The sequence below is a fragment of the Anthonomus grandis genome, chromosome 6, assembly GCF_022605725.1.
Source record: "Anthonomus grandis grandis chromosome 6, icAntGran1.3, whole genome shotgun sequence".
NCBI classification, from domain to species: domain Eukaryota; kingdom Metazoa; phylum Arthropoda; class Insecta; order Coleoptera; family Curculionidae; genus Anthonomus; species Anthonomus grandis.
Genome location: NC_065551.1, coordinates 2,238,151 through 2,263,100, shown reverse-complemented (window position 1 = coordinate 2,263,100; position 24,950 = coordinate 2,238,151). Strand labels below are relative to the sequence as shown.

The 24,950-nt window shown below is 33.8% G+C and overlaps 1 protein-coding gene across 2 annotated transcripts in view; it reads right to left on the bottom strand.

Moving 5' to 3' along the window:
- Positions 1–24,950, bottom strand: part of LOC126737588 (exportin-6-A-like) — a 320,333-nt gene that overhangs the window by 269,052 nt on the left and 26,331 nt on the right. For both annotated transcript variants that reach the window (XM_050442568.1, XM_050442567.1), the window contains exons 10-12: positions 12,973–13,117; positions 12,643–12,877; positions 12,409–12,569 (exon numbers count right to left, since the gene is read on the bottom strand). In XM_050442568.1, the coding sequence (XP_050298525.1) occupies positions 12,409–12,569; positions 12,643–12,877; positions 12,973–13,117 (541 nt within the window). The remainder of the gene's footprint in view (positions 1–12,408; positions 12,570–12,642; positions 12,878–12,972; positions 13,118–24,950) is intronic.

Below are 24,950 nucleotides of genomic sequence, written 5' to 3'. Positions count from 1 at the left end.
ATATTATGTTCAATAAATTTGTGAAAAAAATATATTATTCCATTTAAACAAAAGTAACTTTCTAAAATAAAATAGCATTTAAGTACATTAATTATAAGGTAAAAAAACAAGTTCCAGTTGCACGCCTTTGGCGAACCGTTTTCAATGTTTATCAGTGGGTAACAATGGGCAAAACTCATAAATTGACCCAAAACCGGGTGGCACTACCTGCAATCAACGAAAAGAAAGAATTTTACATTGAAACTAATACCCAACTAAGGTAGTGGCATAAAATATTGGTACCAATTGGATCACCAGGTACCACTTTTGCATACCTAATGAGGTTTTATTGCTCTACACACTTCTGAAATAGAGTATAGATACCTATGTTCCGCTAGGTTAAGAGATTCTTGTAAACCTCTCTTTATATCTCAAAAAATCCTAACTCTTTTTATCTTAGAAACAGCTACTCTTATTCATAAATGTCTTAAACCTCCCTCTAACACTGGTCATATGACTCGCCAGGTTAACGATTTTCCCTTACCAATCCCTACATCCTCCCTCACCAAGAACTCACTTATATACCTGAGCAAAAAAATTTACAACCATGTTCCTCTATGTATCAGACAAATTTTAGAAGTTAAGAAATTCAAAAAGGAATTAAAATCACTTTTATTATCCAGGGCATATTATAGCCTTGACGATTTTTTTAATGATACCTTTTAACCTGTGCTCTGACATCATTTTAGTGTTTTAGTTTTGTTTCCTATTAAATAATTTAATTTACTTCCTCTAAATTCTGTTTTATTTACAGCTTTACTTATTTTTTAATCAAATTTATCAAAAAGATGCTTTTTTTGTCTTAACCTGTTTTGTTATGATTAATTTTGGTAATGTGTGTAAATTTTATGATAAAGTGTTTTAGATGTTATGTTTGTTTGAAATTTGAAATTTAAAGTGAATTTGGATTTTTTTAGTTTTTAGGATCCGTAATAAACTTGGAAAATTAAAAAAAATATATATATATTTTCCCAAAAATAAATACAACATAAGTTTATAAGAACAAGGACGTTTATTTCAAGTTGTTAGGGTAAGTATTTGCAAAGTTATAAGGCTGGTAGTCTGGGGTTTTTTATACCTCCCGAGATTCCGTCCCAATTACGCGCTACGTCATAGATGCCGACGCGACGCGACGGTGTATTATAGAGCGCTCGCTAGCCAGCCAGCCACAGCCTAGTGCCCTGGCGTTATTTTGACAAAGCAGCGTGCGCGGTCGACATGCTAGCGTCGGTCGTTGCGTCCACTTGGGCGCCTGTGACGTATCATCCCGGCCGCGCTGGTACAAGGAAAAAATTAAACATGGCGTATTTATTCGAACTTTGAAAATTAATTGTGAAGTAACTATAAATGCTAGAGAACTGAAATAAATTGCTAAATTTAAGTTGGAGCCTGCTCTTGTTTGCTAAAAAATAATCGAATTGTCGTTTCCAAGCTCATTGTCTCAACAGGGATGTTAAGGATCTACTAGCTGGATAGAATCTGATAAAATATTCAATAGAATTCAATAGATGAACTTAATAGAAAACTTGAGTTGGGGAAGCAGCTATATTATGGTGTGAAGTCTGACTTAGCTCTTAAAATTCAAGAACATGCATACGCACTTGTTGATATCACTATATCTTGTTTTCAAAAACAAATCAACGCACAAAAGTTAGAAATTAAAAAACGCATGACCAATAACTTGGAGGGAGAGGCCAGAAAAGAGTGAAAAAAAATTGGTAGAAGTTCTGAAAGAAAAATCATAAAAAGTTCTCCATTTACGACAAAGTTTAATGACTCATCAAAACAACCTTCTAAAACAAGGAATTATTTTAAAAGAAAAATAATTTTTTTATTGGAATCATATTTCTTAAAGTTAAATCATACCCTAGTAATGAACTTTTTAAACGCGCTAAATTACTTACCTTTAGGGATTTATATATATTTGAAAGCATATTGGTGAATACGAAAATCCTACTAACCTTATGTCGCAAGGTCTATCAGAGCAACATAAAAAGAAATTAATATAAAAAACCCCATCTTATGAATTCGTTTGAGTTTTTAGGTACTCCTAAAATCACACCCCAAATATTCTAAATACTACCAATAATATTAAATGCTTTAAATATAAATTGAAACAATTTTAAACCATTCTCTATCTTTTGAATATTATGTATATTGTGTGTGAGTTTCAATGTTTTTTTAAGACAATGGTATGCCTATAACGATTTGTGATTAGTTTTTATTTTAGGTTAAGCTGGTCGAGGTTCAATAACTGAAAAAGATGAGCGAAACGTTCTGTTAACGGTTCAAGATACTCCCAAAGTGACAATCACAGGCACGGCTTCTAATTTTAATTTATCGTGATCTACTATCGTATAAAGTATTAAAAGAAGTAAAGTTCAACCCTTATAAAATATTCTTACTTCAAGAGCTATCGGAAGATGATTTTGATCGCCGAAATGAATTTTGTGGGCAAATGCAGCAATTATGTAATGATATAATAATTTTGTAAAACAGATATTTTGTGAGGAAGCAACGTTTACTCTAAAAGGCCATGTGAACAGACAGAATTGTCGATATTGGGCAACCGAAAACCCTCATTGCTTCACAGAATGTCATACATAATACCCTCAAAAAGTCAATGTGTGATTCGGTATAGTGTTTACTTTTTTGAAGACACTCTCCTTGGTATTTGGAATTTCTTTAAAATGATCTTATCCCCACTCTGATAACTTTAGATAACTTTGAGTCTCTGCCTTTAAACAGCAAAATCATTTTATGTGGCGACCTAAATATTGATTTTTCCAGTGTGTGTGCGGCTCAGGAATCTCTCCAGTCCATTTTCGATTCTTTTGGGTTAATCATGCACATTAAATCACCAACCAGAATAACTAAAATCAGCTTGAGTACAATAGACTATGTCGTATCTTCCTTTGATCCGGATTTCGTTAACTGTACTGTCCTAAACTCAGGCTTTTCAGATCATGAAGCAGTTTTAACAAAGTTTTGCATAATATCAAAAATTAAAAATGTTCCCCGCAAATTAGGCCGTATTTTCTCAGATCGAAACTTTCTAAATTTTAAGCACCTGTGTCTAACTACTGACTGGAATGTCCACTCTTCTGATGTTGATTCAGAATTCTAAATAGATTTATAAAAACGCTATCTAATCTGTCTCACAAATCCTTTCCTTTAAGGCCTCTCAAACTGAAAAACATAAACTTTGGTCTACCCAAGGTTTACGTACATCTGCTAAGAACATGCGTTCATTAGTCAATCTTGGAAAATTCTCGGACAGCGCTTTCTTTCATTACTATGTAAGACTATATAAGAAAATTTATCAAAGGACTCTAAAAGCGGCAAAAGACATTTACTATAACAGGAGACTGACAAAGTCTGGTAATGTCGCTAAAGAATCATGGCCGATTGTTAATAATCTGAGAAATAAACCTTCTAAGTCCAATACTATCTCTACCTCTCCTGAGAACCTCAACAATTATTTTGTAAATGTAGCGAAGAATCTAATGAGTACCATAGCTCCTACCCACGATCCACTTTCTTATCTTTCTAGTGCAGATGAGAATTTACACAGTTTTTTATTTACGCCAATAGTATTACCTGAGCTTCGCAGTACGATTAGGGAAATCAAAAATAAGAGCTCTTCTGGAACCGATGGACTCACGTGGAATATGTTTCTAAATCTGCCAGAGTGTACATTAAACCATCTTACAAATTTAATCAACCTGTCTTTTCAAAAAGGAGTTTTCCCCAACTGCCTTAAGAAGGCAATAATAATCCCTCTACATAAAGGAGGAGATAAAGATCAGTCTTCCAACTATCGCCCAATTGCTCTTCTTCCCACACTATCAAAAATTATTGAAATATTAGTGAAAAACAAGGGTCCTATCATTCCTACTGAAATTTAAAATACTCACTCATCAACAATTTGGATTTTTAAAGAACAAATGCACAAATGATGCTATGTTTTCCCTTTTTAATAATGTGTACTGTAGCTTAAACAACCAACATCCTACGGCAACCATCCTCTGTGATTTTTCTAAAGTTTTTGATTGCGTAAACCGTGATATCTTAATAAAAAAGTTGCAACACTACGGGTTTAGAGGTATACCCCTCGAATGGTTTAAGTCATATCTCAATAACAGGAGTCAGTTTGTGAGGATTGATGCTACGATGTCTTCTTGCAACCCAATAGAATGTGGAGTGCCTCAAGATTCAGTGCTTGGCCCTATTTTGTTTCTCATATTTATCAATGATATCGCTAGTCTGAATATTAAAGGAAGAACCTGCCTATTCGCGGATGATATTAGTTTTACCTGGAGTAATCCGGATATTGCCGAACTTCATAAAATCATATCAAGTGACTTAACTTCTATCAAAGCATGGTGCGACTCTAATCTTCTCTGCCTTAACATCTCCAAAACTAATTTTTTGTCCTATAAAAATAATTTGCAATCATTTGTACTGGATAACGCAACCATTGACGAAGCCGACTCAGTGAAATTTTTGGGGCTTACTGTTGACAAGTGACAAGTCGTTAAAATGGGACATGCACATTTGTTAAATATAAAAAAAAAATAATAATAATTATTAATAATTATGATTAATAACAATTTATTACTTTATCCAATACTTTAATTTTACTTGAATACTTTATCTTATTTACCTGGATTAAATGAAATTTGAATGGACGGATGGGTAATAACAGGAAGGAAAAAGGGAGAGTAATGGTATGGGAAGTGAGGGTTAGAAAATGCGTACAAGGGAACCAATGGAAGGAGGGAGACTTACTATAGACTATAGAGACAGCTCAGGGGATCTTCTCAAAGGGGAGCCGACTAGCACTAATCACTTTGGTAGAGTGGCGTGGATTCCACAAGAGTTTAATAAAATATAAGCGCCACCTGTTTTATCCCAGATGGATAAGAAAATCCCGATGACCAAGAAAACAGGAAATTACTAAAAGCACTATACCTATAAACCTGAAAGAAAATCTCACAAGAAAGAACAGGCAGCGAGATTTATAAAGACAATTAATTATATTGACCCTTAATATTATGTACAAGTGTTATGGTGTAATTAATAAATCAACAATAAAATAAATATTAACCCTTTACTTTGGCTATTAAATTATATGCTATTAAATTACAGCTTTAGTGTGAAAGCACCTTAAAACTCATGGACTCACACCAAAAGTCCCTTGTCTAACTTAGAAAGTTAGACTAAATAAACATAAAAGAAAAGCTTTAGTTAAGTTAGTATTTAGTATAATATACTACAGTAAAGCTAATAAATGTTGATAGGACTTTGGTCTAGAGTTTATAAAAGCAATTTATAAAAGACAAATCAAACAATAACAACCGGCGGTTTATGGTTAAATAAATATGGTACAACTTATACTACACCTCGCATATACGTATATACTCAGTTTCCAACAAAGATTAAAGCAACAAAAATTAAAGTTAAACTAGTAAATATATATGCGATAAATTACTCAAATAGTACTAACTATGGCAAAAGTAATGTGTGTGGCCTTTGTTTTACACTTCTAAATGGTTATATTATTCTGTGATACCTGTGGTCCTTGTTCTCGCCTCGTTGATGATTAGACGGCCATGGGGCTCATCTGGTGTGTCTCAGGAAGGACAGTGTCTTCTGAGGTAGTTGGACAAAGTGATTCAGCCGGTACTACAATATGTGATGGATTTCAGGATATCTAGAAGAAGCTCAAGTGTGTTTGATGGGGCTCAGACCATCAAATTCCATCAAATCCTTCACAATATCAGTGATGAGTTGAACAAATAGATGAGGAAGTCCTAGTGGTAGCCATAAGAGGACAAACAGGAAAAAAAGAAGAAAGAGAAAAAAGGAAGAGAAAAGAAAGAAGAGAAAAAAGGCCTGAAAACAAAACTACATGTGAGAAACTGAACTGAGGAATTTCTGAGATGAGCAGAATTATTTTTTTTTATAAAAATTTCGCTTTAAAAAGTTAAATGTCTTTATAAACTTTAAATTAAAATAAAAATAAATGCGAATATTTAATGGGTTATAAGAAAAATTATAAGAATAAGTTGACCATGTGCCATGTGCAACTTACCTAGGTTGGAGTGTGGCCTTTCTTTGGAATTTTTATGACAAAATAACACAGGAAACCCTAAAAACTCTCTAGTCTGTTTCTTTAAAACTGCCCTCGGCAAAACTTTAATTTAGCTCACAAAAAAAAATCAAACCTAGAATTGGCCAAGGCAACCGAAAGAAATCGACACCTGTATAACCTCACAATGCAAGATCAAGGTACCAACAATATCAACCTAGTCAAGATTATGCTTTAATATGAACTTGATTTCTAATAAGCAGTTACTGCTATAAAACAAAATATATATCTGTCCATTAATGTCTACATTCTGTTCTGATATATTTATACCTATATTTGCCATTTAAATACATTTGCAATAAATTGGTTATTTCCTAAACTGATCAAAATTTTATAATTATTGAAACCTATACAATTATGGTTGATTTTTCTATGGAGATTACCCTTTCTTATAAGTCTAAACCCTTTCGACTTTTATAACTACTAATCTAAGACTTTGATAAATGAAAGAAGCTTTATTAAATTATATTAAAATATTTCAAATTTGAATACATTGAGTTAAAGTGTTATGCTCACAAAAAAAAACTGTAACACATTAACCCTTTAACAAGAAAATTAAGCTCCGCTTGTTTTGCGCTAAGATCAATTTCCAAGGAGCTTAGCCTCTCAACCTCTATAACAGTAATTCAAAATAATCATCCATTATTCTCAAAGAGACCGAAGTATATGAACAAAGGGGAGGAGAAAGTAAACTCAAAGTTCAACTCTCATAATCACGCGTCTATTTAAAGGTTACGCGTTTCGCCGTATTAGGGCATCATCAGACCTAAGTAAAATTAACAAAATTAAATAATATGGAGCAGAACGCTAATTAACAGAAAAGACATACCTATCTAAATACAAAAAACTGCACACTGACTCACACTACCATAAAAATAAAATAAAATAAGTTTATACCATCGTGTATCGTTATTGACTAAAATATGAATTTTAAAACGCCAAATATCACATCCAGTAAATTTTTGACATATTATTTTACAAAGAATGAAAACAAATACAATTATGAAAGGAAAAAAATACAAAAAGGTTTTTCAAAAAACATAGGGATCGAACCAGAGACCATTGGATCTAAAGTCCGAAGCATATACCTTGTCGCCAAACCGGGGTAATGATGTAGCATGCGAGTACTTACGTTATATGAGACAAGATTAAAATTCTTTATTGGAGATTATTGAAAATGAGATTAGGTTCGAAATTGAAGATATCATTGACACAATTTAATATTGGGCTTTTCTTAGCTCTTGTAATCTCCAGCTTTTCGAGGAGATCTAGTTTTTTACCCTTTCCACACTCATGTAATATAGTTACATCATCCGACACCGAAAAGTTATGACCAGTCGATAAAAGGTGATTTGCAAAGGCTGACTTTGTTTCTTTAATATCGGTGTCCTTACAATTGTTGAAAAGACTTATATGTTCTTTCACCCTAGTGGAAATTCTTCTACCAGACTGACCAACATACAAAGCGGAATACACTCACCACAATTCAAAGAATACACCCCAGATTTTAAAGTTTGCTCCATTTTATCCTTTGTGTTTATCAAGTGCTTTTTTCAAAGTGTTTGCAGTTTTAAAAGCTATTGAAAGATTAAGATTATTTTTAAAGAGTTTTGCAAGTTGGAGAGATATTGAACCAAAAAATGTTAAAGATCTGAATTTGTTAAGATTTAAAGAATTGGAGTGTAAGATGTGGTAGGAGAATTTATATTTATTCATGTATACGAAAAAAAGTTTATTTATGGTAGAAAGTGGAAAACCGTTATTAACTGCAAGCTGCTTTATTATGTTAAATTCCTTGGATAGAGGAATATTCAATTTTAGTTTTTAAGGATTTTAAGTGCTCACCATTATACGTTGGCTGACGTTTCATTTTCAGCCCATGAAGAAAATATTCTGTCATAACTTAAAATTTAATTTTTCGCATAAAGTTGATTTAAAAATTAGAGAAACGCTAGCAGTCGAGGCTGAAAATATCTTACAAACTACAGATATTACCAACAAAAATATCCTTAGAGCAAATATTATTTCTCTCTTAAATTCTAAATTGGACAAAACAAAACTTTTAATTATAATGGTGAGCACTTAAAATCCTTAAAAACTAAAATTGAACAACATGACTTGATTGTCACTAAGGCCGATAAGGGATCTTGCTTAGTCATTATGAAACGCACAGATTATGTGAATAGGGTTGTGGATTTTCTCGATACCGATGAGTTTCAACCTTTGACTAGGGATCCCACAACTTCATTTTTTACAAAAATGAAGGGTGTTCTCGATAGATCTTTCTTAACCTTGGAGTTTTTTAATATTAGAAAGGAGGCTCTTTATCCTATGAACCCTAGAACTCCTCTCCTTTACGGGCTACCTAAAGTTCATAAAGAAGGACAGCCAATTAGACCAGTGGTATCTTTTGTGGATTCTCCTTGCTATAAACTTTCTTCATGGTTGAATGGGGTTTTGAGAGAGGTAACAGCCTTTCGAAGTTGTTTTTCCACTAACCATTCCGTCGAATTTGCTAATTTTTTAAAAGGCATATATATACCAGACAATGCAATGTTAATTTCCTTAGATGTGAAAAATCTTTTTCCCAGTATCCCACCCAGTGACTGCATTGAACTAATGGAATCTTTACTAGCAAATTCTAATCTACCCAGGCTGATTTCTTCAGACTTAATTTGCCTACTAAACACTGTTTTAGATCAAAACTTTTTTAGATTCAATGGCAAAATGTATACACAGAAGGCTGGCTTAGCCATGGGATCATGCCTTTTCCCTTTTTTAAGTGAAGTTTTTATGAACAACTTGGAGTGCAAAATTATGAACAGTTCTTTCGCCGATCATATAATAGCATATAAACGATCTGTGGACGACATTTGTATTGTTTGGGGAGGCAATGACGATCAATTGTCCACCTTCTTAAATTTGACAAACAGTCTACATAGTAGAATTTCATTTACCTTAGAAAAGGAGCACAACAAAAGTTTGCCTTTCTTAGACCTCTTGTTAACCAGGAATAATAATAAAATCGAATTCGATATATACAGGAAACCATCCACAACTGACAACATCATACAATTCACTTCTAACTCACCATATACCCATAAGTTTGCTTCATTTAACTCTTTATTATATATGATTTTCACCCTTCCTCTATCCAAGAAATCTTTTTATAAAGAATTTAACATAATAAAGCAGCTTGCAGTTAATAACGGTTCTCCACTTTCTACCATAAATAAACTTTTTTTCGTATACATGAATAAATATAAATTCTCCTACCACATCTTACACTCCAATTCTTTAAATCTTAACAAATTCAGATCTTTAACATTTTTTGGTTCAATATCTCTCCAACTTGCAAAACTCTTTAAAAATAATCTTAATCTTTCAATAGCTTTTAAAACTGCAAACACTTTGAAAAAGCACTTGATAAACACAAAGGATAAAATGGAGCAAACTTTAAAATCTGGGGTGTATTCTTTGAATTGTGGTGAGTGTTCCGCTGTGTATGTTGGTCAGTCTGGTAGAAGAATTTCCACTAGGGTGAAAGAACATATAAGTCTTTTCAACAATTGTAAGGACACCGATATTAAAGAAACAAAGTCAGCCTTTGCAAATCACCTTTTATCGACTGGTCATAACTTTTCGGTGTCGGATGATGTAACTATATTACATGAGTGTGGAAAGGGTAAAAAACTAGATCTCCTCGAAAAGCTCGAGATTACAAGAGCTAAGAGAAGCCCAATATTAAATTGTGTCAATGATATCTTCAATTTCGAACCTAATCTCATTTTTAATAATCTCCAATAAAGAATTTTAATCTTGTCTCATATAACGTAATTACTCGCATGCTACATCATTACCCCGGTTTGGCGACAAGGTATATGCTCCGAACTTTAGATCCAATGGTCTCTGGTTCGATCCCTATGTTTTTTGAAAAACCTTTTTGTATTTTTTTCTTTTCATAATTGTATTTGTTTTCATTCTTTATAAAATAATATGTCAAAAATTTACTGGATGTGATATTTGGCGTTTTAAAATTCATATTTTAGTCAATAACGATACACGATGGTATAAACTTATTTTATTTTATTTTTATGTTGTGAGTCAGTGTGCAGTTTTTTGTATTTAGATAGGTATGTCTTTTCTGTTAATTAGCGTTCTGCTCCGTATTATTTAATTTTGTTAATTTTACTTAGGTCTGATGATGCCCTAATGCGGCGAAACGCGTAACCTTTAAATAGACGCTTGATTATGAGACTTGGACTTTGAGTTTACTTTCTGCTCCCCTTTGTTCTCTATAACAGTGTATTTTTCCCTCTTTGAATCACACCTTCGTTACGCCCTTTCTTTTTGGGGTGTGTGTAGTGTCACTCAATTTGACAATGACATTTTCAGAATTCAAAAGAGAGCTTTGCGTTATACACTTAGACTTAATTATAGAGCTCATTGCCAGGATTTCTTTAAAAAAATTAATATCCTAACTTTGCCGTCACTACTTATATATGAGTCCGTTTGTCTAATTCGCAAGCACGTTTCATCAAATTCAGATAGGCCATCCCATAATTATCCTCTCAAAAACGCGGAGTATGATTTATATCTGCCTACTCCACATTCAGAATTGGTAAAAAACTCTATATTGTACAAAGCAAAAAAAAAAGCACAATCATTTGTCATTGAACATCAAGTCCATCACATCTTTTCCTACTTTCCGTAAGGCATTCAAATCATTCCTACTGGAGAGAGCCTTTTACTCCGTAAACGATTTTTTTAATACTTAATTTTAACTTCACACACACAAACTGATTTATTGTTTTTATATGTACTGTTTTATGTAGCTATATCTATATCTTACTTTTCGTTTATACTTTTTTAATGAACACTTTTATATATTTTTATATATATACTTTTTTGCTTTCTTAGGTTTCCTTTTTTTTTCTTTTTTTGACATTGTATACATGCAATTGTATATTTTTAATTTTTAATTGTGTTTTATTTATTTATTCATACTTTTGACCGCATACAATTATTGATTTGTATAAGTTTGTATATTTGTTTAACTAGTTTTATTTTATTTTTGTGTGTTTTGTTTGTTTTTATGTTTACTTTAGTTATCAGCTTTGTCTACAAATTGTAACATTTTTTGACAATAAAGCGATTGATTGATTGATTTATATCCGGACTTGGAAGAACCCGACATGCACCAGCGTGATCTTTTTTTTTCAGCAAGATGGAGCCCCGCCACACTATGTTTTATCCGTTCGCAATTATCTAGATGAAGTTTTTCTAAATCGTTGGATAGGTAGACGGGGTTCATTGAATGGCCACCCAGATCGCCAGATTTAACTCTCCTCGATTACTTTACCAGCGAGTTTAGAAGATTTAGAGGAACAAATACGCCAGGAAATTAGAAATATTACTCTAGATGTCATTGACAACGTTCAAAAAGAATTTTTAAATTGCCTATTGTCAGGTTGTTTAAAGGTTGTAAATTAAAATCCACGGGTTCGGGCATCTTTTTCAGAAACGGTCCATTTCATTTTAAATGAATTTATCCGCTATTTTACGGATGCACTGTAAAATAATAATAGAAGTTTTTCTTGTAATTATATTAAAGGCTTAGGATTAAAAAATGTGATTACCTATTTAATTATTTGTTATTACTGCCAATTTGTAAAATATTTTTCATAATAATTAATGGTTATGTACTTTGTAAAAATGGGGTTACCTGTAAACTTTATAAATAAATAAATACACATTTTGATAGCAAAGTAATACTTGATCAATTCAACTTGAAATCACTTTAGGATAGATTTGATGCCCTAACTAGAGCGAAACACGTGTAGCCCGTTGAATTACATGTTGTGAGACCGTGACTTTGTGTTTTTATTTGTTTTTCGTCAACTTTAGGATAGCCAAATCCAGTTTGATCTAGTTTTTGTTTTCAAACTGTTGAATTGTGAAATTCAATGCCCTGAACTTTTAAATCGTATCAAATTTAATATTCCACAACGGATATTAAAATCTTTTAACCATTTATATGCAATTTAACTTTGAACCAATTTTAAAATTTGGTTAGTGGTAATTTGTGAATTTTGTAAATGCGAATTATTACAATATCATGATGTTTATCCTGATCGGGGTGTTTATCATGATCTGCTAAACACCCTGCTTATTATATTTGAAATACGAAAAGCAGAAAATAAAAAATCATTTACCTGAAGTCCCTAGTCAAGTCATTAAAAAACAGCCCAATGAGTAATTTGTATCGCTGCAACGTCTCTTGGTCAAACGATTTTAGATGTTTCAAAAGAATATCGCATACAGCACTATTCACTGTATTTGTAACATCGATGGATAAAAATTTTAAACTAGGCACCTAAAAAATAATAAAATCTTAGGACCGTTGCTGTTTTCTATATACAGCTATATTTGACCAATACTGTCTGTACCTCTCGAATAAATTCAGATACGGCCAGATGTGTAAACGGGCACAAACTATTCGGCCTTCTCGCAAGTTCCAATAATAACTGCGCAGCGGACATAGATATTTGGACCGGTGTTTTATCAGCGTCTATTAAAATCGGTAAAATCAATTTTAAAAAAACATCCAGGTTTCCACATTGTTGATTTCTATATTCCATCCAGTTTAACCAGGTTTTTAAAGAATTCAATAGTTCACTTTGTCTGAAATAATATTACAGAATAATACTAAACTAAGTAAAAATCGAAGAAAGTACCGTTTGCATATTTATTATTTCAAATGAAATGTTTTTACTTACAAATCTATGAATCCCTGCGTTAGTTTTGGGTTGTTGCACCTAAGCACATACGATTTCGTTTTCTTATAATTAGAGGCACTTTTAAGGGTGTTTTCCATTAGGTTGAAAATGAGAGGGGTAGCACTGTTGTTGATATCCTCGTTTTCTGAAAACGAAAATACTACTCTAAATAACCTTCAATGGAATTGTTGATTTTAAATATGGTGTTTGAACTTTAAGGTCAGTCAAGTTTTGCTCCTAAATGAGCAACAACGTCTATAGACTGGTAAGACATACTTAATTTTCAGTAATTGTAAATTAATTCTATTATATCACAACCGACATATTTATTTATTTCAATATATGGCAGGGCCAGTTTACAAAAACAATAATAGATGAAACTTCAATTAGATTTAAATAGTGTTGCTGAGTGGTGTAATAACAATAGTCTGGAACTGAATGTAAAGAACCTTTTAACACCTGTCAAAGAAGGATCAATTCTATGTTTCGTTTACCCTTTCATTCGGCCAACTATGGGTTTTTTTTTTCTTTACTGACTAGGACTTTGCGTTTCTTTAATGAAAATAGTTTGGATCCATTTTCCAACGGCTTACGGTCATTCAAATCAAAAATAAATAATCTTAGACTTTAACCTACGTTTCTTGTATAATGTTAGTTTTTAGCCTTGTTGATGATTCTTTTTTCAGATTTTATCTTGTTATATTTTTTTTTGTAATTCTAGTATTATATTTAAATTTGTACTGTTACATTATCTAGTATTTTCCGCACTACGCCACTGCATTCTACGGAAAAAAATCTATAAAACTGTTTTTTTACATATTCGATAAGTTAAAGAATAACCGAAATACAAGGGGGGTCCCAAAATGTCGAATTTTCAAAAATGGCCTATATCTTAAAAACTAAGGGGGCTTTGGAATTTTTGTTAACGGCATCGTTATTTTCACGAAAAAGTAGCACACTGTCGCGAAAACCGCATCACGCTAACGTTAAAAATAACGGTGATACCCCGCAAAAGTACCCAAAATGGGACACCCTGTACATATAATAAAAAAATATTCTAAGCAAGCCGAGGCTTCTAGTATACCCAGCAAGGATTCAACTGATCAAGACTCACAAAAAACAGATAATGATCAGGGAGAATCCAAGAACTAGCGAAAGTACCAAAGCCAAAAAACGAATTACCAAAAAAAGTTGTACCTAAAGACTCTTTATCTATAATATATGCAATTTTAAAAGAGCTAATTTTGATAACATTATTGTTTTCTACAGTAACAGTTCTATTCTACTTTTAACAGTTTCTACTTTTAACAAATTAAGGTTCAAATCACTGATACATGTTTTTTTTGTTGTTGTATGTTTCAGTTACTTTGGCCACATGAGATGGACTGACAGATTAAAAGGAATAACAGAGGCGGTACTCTCTAACTCGATAAACATAGAAATAAACGAGAAAAAATAGAGAAAGAAAATATTTTTCTATGCGTGATTAGCACTCGCTAATCTTTTCCCTATGTCACTCGGCATCGTTCGGCTTTAGACATTCTTATACTATCCAATCTACAAACATTAGCCTATTTTTATTATAGCTAATGGGATTTTTCACAGCCCACAATGTTCAATTACTGAAATGTCATTCGACATTATCGATCTTTTAAGTTATAAGTATGCTTTGTTATTGTTTCTGTTTTAATCCTATATCCGTAAGGGATGCCAATAAGGGAAAAGTTTTCTTATAGATTTTTGAAGTAATTTTAGGTATCAATAAGACTGCGAATTTTATGATGGATCCTCCTAATTTTATCTTATATCTTTCGCAGTGTGCATTTATAATAGCTTACTATATTTTCTTTTTTTTTAATTAAAATATAGATCATATTATTATTAATTTCTTAGATTTAAAAAAAACAACGGTAAGGACACAAAGTCATGGTCTCATCAAATCCTAATAATTTTTTAAAAGCTACACGTTTTTCCGCTCCTATCGGAGCATCATCAGGCCTAAAAAATACATTAAGATATTTTTCACAAAAAGAACGCTTATAAATTATGATAAAACTCATTACCTAGACCTACACAGTCACATTACAACTAACAACAAAAGAAAAGCTAGGTTAAGTTAACAATTCCCACCATAGATAAAAATGTATGCTTAAAAAAATAAAAAAGTAAAAATGTAAAATGTCACCAATGGGGAACGATCCAGCAACCTTTAGATTCACAGGCGCGCGTCTAACCCATAGGCCACCAAGTAACATAATCAAACATGGGGAACAATCCGAACTATACTAATAAGTGTGAATATAAGTAAACAATCTTAACAATAAAAACTAAAAATATCTAAAGTCGAAAAGGAAAAGACTTTTTAAGAGAGGTTGTTATAAATGAGGTGAGGTTCAAACGTGAAAATATCGTTCACACACACAAGGACAGGGCTCTTCTGAGCTTTAGTTATTTCCATCTTTTCTAACAAGTCCAGTTTTTTACCTTTTGAGCACTCATGCAAAATATCCGCTCCCTGAGTTAAAGAAAAACCATGTGAGGAGGCCAATAAATGATTTGCAAATGCCGATTTAGTTTCAATCATGTCAGTATCTCTATAACTGTCCACCAAACTTGTATATTCCTTTATGCTGGTGGAAATTTTTCTCCCCGATTGCCCTATGTAAATGGCATTACAGTCATTACATGTTAATATATATACCCCTGATTTTGAAAAGAAATCTGCCTTATCTATTGTACTAACTAGCTGAGTTTTTAAACTGTTTGTAGTTTAAAAACTGCCGCAATTGTAAGTTATTATAGAATTTAGAATAAAGGCGATTAATTATATCAAGTGGGAAACCATTATTAAAAGCAATATGTTTAATTATATTTAGTTCATCAAGGAAAGCTTCTCTAGAAAGGGGGATGTTGAAAAGGCGATAGAAAAGGGAATTAAAAGAGGCAAATTTGTAGGAATAAGGGGAGTTTGAGGAGTATTGGATGACATTGTCCGTAGTGGTGGGTTTGCGGTAGATCTCAAATTCAAGTTTGTTGGTATTTTTTGAAATAAGCACATCAAGAAAAGGTAACCTTCCATCTCTTTCTTCTTCAATGGTAAACGAGATATTTGCATGAAGAAAGTTTATAGAAATGAGGAAATCCGCCAATTCTAGATCATTTCCATTCCATATCACAAAAATATCATCCACGTATCTCCTATATACAGTGAGAAAAGCACCAAACTTCCCATTGACAATCCTTTTCTCCAAATGATGCATAAAAATCTCACTCAGAAGAGGAGAGAGGCAAGACCCCATTGCTAGTCCAGTAACTTGTCTAAAAAAACCTGTTGTTGAAACGAAAAAATTCTGATCAAGTACTAGCTTGAGGAGTGTTAAAAGATCATCAACAATAAATCTGTCAAGCGGTGACTTAAGCAAAAGGGACCTGACTAGATCAAGGCAATCACCAGGTGGAATGCTTGGAAATAGTTTCTTAACGTCCAGAGAAATTAGTTTTGAACCCTCTGGTATGCAAATACTTTTTAAAAAATTTGTCAACTCTACTGAATTTTTTGTGGAATAAGTACTTCTGAAACCAGTTACATCTCTGAGTGTGGTATTTAACCAGGCTGACAAGTTGTGACAAGGTGAGTTTACAAACGATACTACCAGCCTAATAGGAAGATTGGGTTCATGATGAAACTAAATCGGCGTTTGCAAATCATTTATTGGCCTCCTCACATGGTTTTTCTTTAACTCAGGGAGCGGATATTTTGCATGAGTGCTCAAAAGGCAAAAAACTGGACTTGTTGAAAAAAATGGAAATAACTAAAGCTAAGAAGAGTTCTGTCCTTGTGTGTGTGAACCTTACCTTTGTTTTGTTTTCGTTTGGTTTCTTAGAGAAAAATGGATCATACGTTTCTATTCTTAGATTTTGCCTGAGAAACGGAAGAAAAAGAACAAACGATTGAATTAAGGATAAAAGAATTATATATATAGTATTTCCAAAATTTGTGAAGAGTAATAAAACCCATTTTATTCCCTTCTGTAGAATCACTGGGAATTTCCCAATTTCGGGGCGTAAATAAGCGTGGATAAACTATATGACTTTATAAACTTAATGATCGTTTTAAACCTGAAAAAAGTAGTTAACAAATTATAGTTCACTCAAAGATATACCGTTCATCTTTTTGAACAACACCCTAATTATCTGTTGTAACCAAATGATTTTTTTTGTGGACTTTTATGGTTTAACATTTTCTAATAAAATACTATTCTTTATTTAATTAGTAACTTTCATTTAGAATCACTTTCAAGCCGACCCTATTCCCTTTATCACTTCTTAAAAACGTTGGTCCTTGCACAATGGGGCTTAATGGTCTAATATGAGAATATGAGAATTCGTTGATTTTCAAATTTGCTACAAAAACATCCCCACAACAAAGATAAATACATCTTTTTTTCAATGTACTAAAAAGAGACGAAAGTAATACCAAGACCATACAACCTCTTTCTATATTTCTATTCCGAAGGTTGCCGACGGCAACCGAACTCTACCCGATCAAAGCCAGTTGAGATTGAGAGTAGGGTTTAGACTTTAATAAAAGGGTTTTTTCTATAATAGAAAGAAATTTTCTTTCTATCGAGTTAGAGAGTTCGCTCGCAGTACACCCAATGCATTAAGCAATACTTCTAGCACAAGATAGAAATGCATGGAAACAACAAATTCAAGCATGTACCTAAAATAGTATCACTACACCCTAGTCGTCGGATACTATCGATAGTTTGACGTAATTATCGATATTGATGGTTTTGCGTGGCTTAGATTTTATTAAAACAATTACTCAAATTAAAATAATAAATTTCTGTTTCATTTATAATGGGTTTTCCAATAAGGGCGGGTCGATGTTGAAATGGAATAAAACAAGCTGTATCTGAGATATTAACAAAATTATTTTTTTATTTGAAAGGCCAACTTATGCCATTAAGTATGGAATATGACATCATTCAAATGTCCGCCGCGGCTTCTCACGGTGGCTTGGATTCGAGTGGTCCAATTTTCAATTACTCTGCTGCATAGATCCGGCTGAATTTGAGCGATGGCCTGGGTTATGTTGACTTTCAGGGCATCGGTGGATTGCGGCTTATTGGCATAGACCTGGGACTTTAGAAAACCCCACAAGAAAAAGTCTAGCGGGGTCAAATCGCAAGACCTTGGTGGCCAATTTACGTCACCTCTCCGAGAGATAACCCTGCCCTCAAATCGTTGATGCAGAATGTCCATCGTGTCGTTCGCTGTGTGGCACGTAGCGCCGTCCTGCTGGAACCACATGTCGTCTATGTCCATAATGTTCAATTCGGGCCAAAAGAAATTGGTTATCATTGATCGGTACCGCTTCCCGTTGACAGTGATGGCCTCACCGACATTGTTTTGAAAGAAGTACGGACCAATGACGCCGCCGGCCCAAAATCCGCACCAAACCGTAACTTTTTGTGGATGCATTGCCACCTGGTGAATCTCGCATGGGTTGGTGTCGTCCCATATACGGCAATTTTGTTTGTTAACGAAGCCATTCATCCAAAAATGTGCCTCGTCACTAAAGATGATTTTTCGGCCAAAATTAGGGTCAACTTCCAAACATTCTGAAGCCCAGTCAGCGAACAAACGGCGTTCTCTATCGTCATTAACTTTAAGCTCCTGGGTCAGTTGGATCTTGTATGGGTGCAGGCCCAAGTCCCGACGCAAAATTCGCCAAGTTGAAGTCTGCGAAAGGCCAAGTTCTTGTGCACGGCGAGGAATCGACTGCCTCGGGTTCTCCTGAACACTTTCACGGACAGCGGCGATGTTCTGGACTGATCTGGCGTTCCTTTGACGTATGGGAGTTGGTTGATTGTTTAGCGAACCAGTCATCTCAAATTTCGCCACCAAACGTTGAAGAGTTGACTTTGAAGGGCCACCGCGCCTACCGTATACTGGACGCAAGGCACGCAATGTTTGCACTAATGAACACTCGTTTTGATAATAAACTTTTATCATTTGGACGTGCTGCTCAATCGTGTAACTTGTCATGATGATTTGGCATCAGTAACTGAATAATAAACAACAGATTTGACAGATGCCACCAAAACAACATGGCCGCCACAAACAGTTAACATCGGCCCGCCTTATTTGAAAAACCCTTTGTTTAGTTAATATTATTTTAAGTATTTATAAAAAAATCTTAATCTTTCCTTAATAATAATGTTGGTGCTGCCATCTATGGAACAATGAACAAGTTAAAAAATATTGATCCAATCCTGCGTGGATTCCCCAATATTCGGTAATTTCTGTTTTGTTTTCCTTGAGGTTTTTATACTTATTTTTTACTGCTACAAGATAAGGTTTTCTTGGAGTGCGACCGACTTAAATTTATTTTAAAATGAGTAAAAGGGGCAGTGGCGAAGCGTGAACTTTTTTTTCGGGTAGACAAACAATAAAAATCGTTAATTAGAAAAAAATGTGTATTCAATATTATTCACTTTAATGAAATACAGAATGAAAGCGCATGAAATATTAACTCAAAGAGAAAAATTATGTAGTGATATAAAAAACAAATAAATAATTACTACTAGCATAAAAAGATAGTTAGATAAAAATAAATACTACTTATAAAAAAACACAACTAAAATACAATTGCCAATATCGAACAGTCGTTCATAAATAACCACTAAAAAAACCTTTTCTATACACCCAAAAATAAAAATACTAATTATTAAATTACTATAGCACGCGCCCCCACCAAATGCAGACAAAACTGAAGATGTATTGCGGCCGACCAGATCAAGCGTGTCCATAAACAATACCCTCAACAGCATAATAAAATAGCTGCTCGACTTCGATAGACAAAAGCTCGAATGTCTTCCCCGCGAGTAAATTTTGCATACGTAATAGGCTGAATGCGGCCGGACCTCTGTAGCCTGCTTGATGCGTATTTGGTTCGATATGTTCCAAATTTCGGAAGACAAATATCTATGTGTCTTCCTGGGGCTCGTATACATTAATTGAGTGTCAGCCCTGTATTTTTATCTTAATCGGTGCGGCAGCCGGTGCGCGCCTTCGGATTAATCATGTTTAGATACTATATAATAATAGTAAGGATAGCGACTACGTTCTGTGCTAATTTTTTTTAAATTTTAATTCAACAATTACATGAAATAATTACGTGATAAATTAATGACAAATAACTGGATAATTTTGGGTAGACAGTGTCTACCTTGTCTACTCGTACGCTTCGCCACTGAAAAGGGGAAAGTCATCATATGTTTGGGAGTATTTTTTGAAAAGTTCCAGTGGAAGTGGCGTTGTTAAACGCAAACTGTGTTTAAAAGAATATAAATCTTCCGGAAATACATCTAATTTAATGGACCACTTAAAAAAAAATCATTCGAGTGAAATTTTGAAGCGTTCTGGTGGTGACGGTGAGCAAGCAAAAAGACAAAAAATTAAACAATATTTTGGTTCTAAAATAGAAAACTTTTATTAGTGTGACAGTGCGAAGTGTAAAAAGCTGAACGAGAAATTAGCTATTTTTATAGCTATGGATAGTCAACCATTTTCCGTAGTTGAAGATAAAGGATTTAAACAGCTAATAAATCAATTAGATACAAAATTCCAAGTGCCAAATACGTAAGTAAAACCCTCATGCCTAGTTTATATCAACAAGCACAACAGAAACTAAGAAGCATGCTTTCTGATGAAATGTAGAATATGTAGCTTTAACTACAGACTGTTGGTCTTCTATTAATGTCCAAGGGTTTTTAACTGTTACGTGCCATTTTGTGTCCGAATTTAAGCTTATATCTGCTGTTTTACAAACCGTTCTTTTAACTGAAAGTCAGACAGCTCTTTATCTTAGTGAAAAAATTAAAACAATAATAGATGATTGGCAGCTTATTCCTAATAGAAAAGTGTCTGCGATCGTAACTGATAATGCCAGTACTATGGTTAATGCTTGTGGTCTGCTAAAAATTCGTCATACGCCGTGTATAGCCCACACTATAAATTTATTAGTGCAAGAAGGTATAAATTCTAACTCTAATGAGGAGTTAAAATTAATTATTAAAAATTGCAAAAGCAGTGTGAATTATTTTAAAAGTAAAATGTAAAAATAGTTTATATCTAATGGTGCAAAGGCTGCTTCTTATTAACGATCAGATAACATTGGCTTTATACTCTAGCTCAAGCAAAACAGCACCCCAGCCACTCAAGCCTGATGAAATTGCAATCATGGAGGATATGGTCGCGGGACTATCCCCATTTTTGGAGGCTACGGAAAAATTTTCAGAGGATACCTATTTTACAATTTCACTAGTAATACCGATAATCCATGGACTTCATAATGAGCTAAAATCAGTTAATTGCAAAACCGAATGTGGTGATAAATTGGTCAAACATTTGCAAGCAGGGCTAATAAAAAGGTTACTCGCTTATGAAACTCGTACGCCAACAGGATTAGCAACACTTCTCGATCCTAGATTTAAAAGGGCAGCATTTAGACTCGATGATAATTATAAAAAATGCTGTTAATATACAGGGTGTAACATAAGTGATGACTTTAATTTTAAGGGGTGATTCCTTGTCATTTTTTAAGTAAAACAGTTCATATAAACATATGTCCGGAAACGCTTCGTTTTCGAGATACAGGGTGTTAAACTTTTTTTTTAAATGGATTTTTTACTAATATCTGATAAACGCATATACCGAATTTGTTGAAATCTTTACATTTTGTTAGTCACTTTATAAGGTACCTTTTGGAATTTTCATCTGGCCTAGAAATTTCAGGGGCGTGCCCACGGGCTAAGTCGGATGATTTTTTGGTAAAAAAAATATCGCCGGTACATTTTTTGTAAGTATGATATTTTTTTTTAATAAAGCATTTAAAAATGAAACTTTTTTGTCTCTTAATTTTTTTTCGTATCTTGCTTCCTTTAGAAATAAATTTTAAAAACCATATTTTAGCACGTCTCGGGCCTCCATAAAAAAAAACCTCAAAATGCTTCAAAATTGATTTTATTGGGAATACTACATATTTATGCAGGTATGTATGAAAATTTCTCTGATAAGAACATTCCTATGTCTTACATTAACATTTACTAGGTACTGGGTACTGTTAGTTGAATTTGTTTTACTGTGCAGATAACTATGAATAACGCCGAATTAGCTCAAATGCATTTCATTTATGGCCTTGCAGATGGAAATGGTACAGAAGCCCGTCAAACTTATCATGAACGCTTTCCCGATAGACCAATTCCAGCAGAAAGAACTTTCATAAGACTCCGTGCCCGTCTGTGTGAGACTGGATCTGTCAATGCTCATGCTGAGCGCGTTGGTAGACCGAGGGTAATAATGACGCCACAACTAGAGGAAGCAATCCTGCAAGCAGTGGAAGACGATCTGTCAACTAGCACGCGAAGATTATCGTTACAGTTTAACATCAGCCACGAAAGTGTTTCGAGGGTTTTGCATACAAATTTACTTTATCCATTCCACATTCAGCTGGTGCAAGCACTGTTGCCAACAGAGTTTCCTGCACGATTAGAGTTTTGCCAGTGGTTTTTTTAAAAAACTGCCCAGAATCTAAATTTTAAGGCTAAAATTCTTTTCACAGATGAGGCCTGTTTTTCACGGGAAGCCATCAGAAACTTCCACAATAACCATCTTTGGGACTTTGAAAATCCCCATGCCATTGGAGAAGGTGGATTTCAACAGCAGTTTTCCGTGAATGTTTGGGCCGGAATTATCGGTGATCATCTTATCGGACCGCACTTTCTCCCTCCTAGGCTGAATGATGATACTTACAGACAATTTTTAGAAGAAATATTGCCAGATTTATTAGAAGACGTACCACTAGCAACAAGCAATACCATGTGGTTTATGCACGATCGTGCACCTGCTCATTTTAGTCTTGTCGCTCGAAACTATCTAAATGATACTTTTGCTCAGCAATGGATAGGTCGGGGGGGACCTCAGCTATGGCCAGCACGATCTCCAGACCTGAATTCTCTGGACTATTTCTTTTGGGGATATCTGAAATCGCTTGTTTATGCGACGCCAGTTGTGGATGAAAACGATTTGAGAAACCGGATTGTAAACTCTTCTAATGTCATACGCATGTTATATTTTTTTTTCTAAAGTGCAATAAAATGGAATGATGGTGGTGAAGTGATGAATGCCAAGTTAATCAAAAGAAAAGAAGTACTAAAAATAGTGAAAGGTTTATGGCCTTAAGAGGGTCTCCAAAAGTTGTTTGATGCCCGGAGGAACTTAACCCCTCTTACCTGAAACGCCCAGAGAAGGAATCCTTCACAATGCTGCTAGCTCCAGCCGCTGTGGGTTCTAGCTTCTTTCTCAACCAAATGAACCAAAATTTCTTAGGTAGTAACTACCCAAGAGTTACCCAATTAAATGTCAAAATCAGTATGGCGCCACCAAGTTTTGGATTTTATATAATCCCAAAGGACGCCCAATATTTATCAAAATTTATTTAGGCAAGTTCAAAACGAAACTTGGAAAACAAAATCAAAGTCAAGTCAGTATACACTATTGTTTCCAAATTACCTATGATATTCTAACCTACTCAACTCAAGTGAAAAACAAAATAACAACAGAAAATAACAATTTATTTAAGTCTTGATTATCACAGAGAATTATGTTCCGTTAATTTATTTATCTTTAAGAGGAGGAATAATTATTTAAGTTGGTAATAAGGAACCACAACATTTAAGTTTCTAATTACAAGGAAAACAAAGTTGTCAACAGATAATGTGCCATAAAATTAAATATAATCTTTCTTTCTTTCTTTCTAAAAAAAATACACAATCAAAGGTGTAGTTGTTAAAATAAAATAAATTTGTTACACCCAAACCTTTTGGGAAATGAAGCTTCAATTCAATTAAACTAATAACTTACATGGCCCGGTATATCCCGCCACGGACATTGACCTAAGCAAAAAAAAAAAATAACAACCCTAACTGTTGAAGCTTCCCCACTTAAAATTACCCTTTTATTAGTTTACTCTAATATTTACTAGCTAATCTGAGAAAATTTGACATCTTAGGAGTAGTCTGAAAATAAATAATATAACCCAAGTATATACTCGTAGTACTACGAAGCCGGCTGCGTCTTACCTCACAGGAGTCACTTGTCACATATATATGTACTCATATCAGTAATATTTAATAATAAAATTGCATCGATTAAATAATGTCAATAAAATTTTAAATAAGCTTATGTATGTATCTCAACTCAAAAGATAAAAGTTGTGATAATAAAAATAAAATAAGTGAATAAAAAAAATGTTATGTTGTGTCACCTAGCACAGCAGACTACTTCAGATTCGAGATTCTCCCAGAAATCCAATTCCCAGTCAAAGAAAAACTGCAGGCTTCCAAGCTTCACCTCTTCCACTTCACAATACGCCAAGCTCTGGTAGTGGTCTAGGTTAGAAGTTAGCTCACAGTTGCTTAAAATAGAGTACATAACCCCAAAACGAAAGCACCATGTGGCATGAAGAAATCAGGTCCGTACAAAAAAAAATCCATTCAAAATCCATGTTATGTAGCTTTGCTAATTAAATTGTCCCCTGCCAATGCCAATCAGAACCGCTATTTTGCCGATGTTCGAGGGCACGTGAAAAATTATTAGGTTTTAAATCGCCATAAAGGCCAGTAAATTCAACAAAACAACAAATTATAGCATTACGCCCAAAAGTTGATTTACTATCACCACATTTAGTCAATTATATCCCCATATGGGTAAAATTCACACGAATTTCAAAAAGAACTAAAGCACTCTTCACTTTATGACGGCGGTCTGGGAAAAGGAACGACCGCAGAGGTCAAACCCGTATTTAAGCAATCACGCACAAAGTGTATTGCCAATCGAAATATATAACAAAATAACTTAACTTTTTTTATAAGTACCATAAAACCTTTTATAAAAAATAAATAACAAAA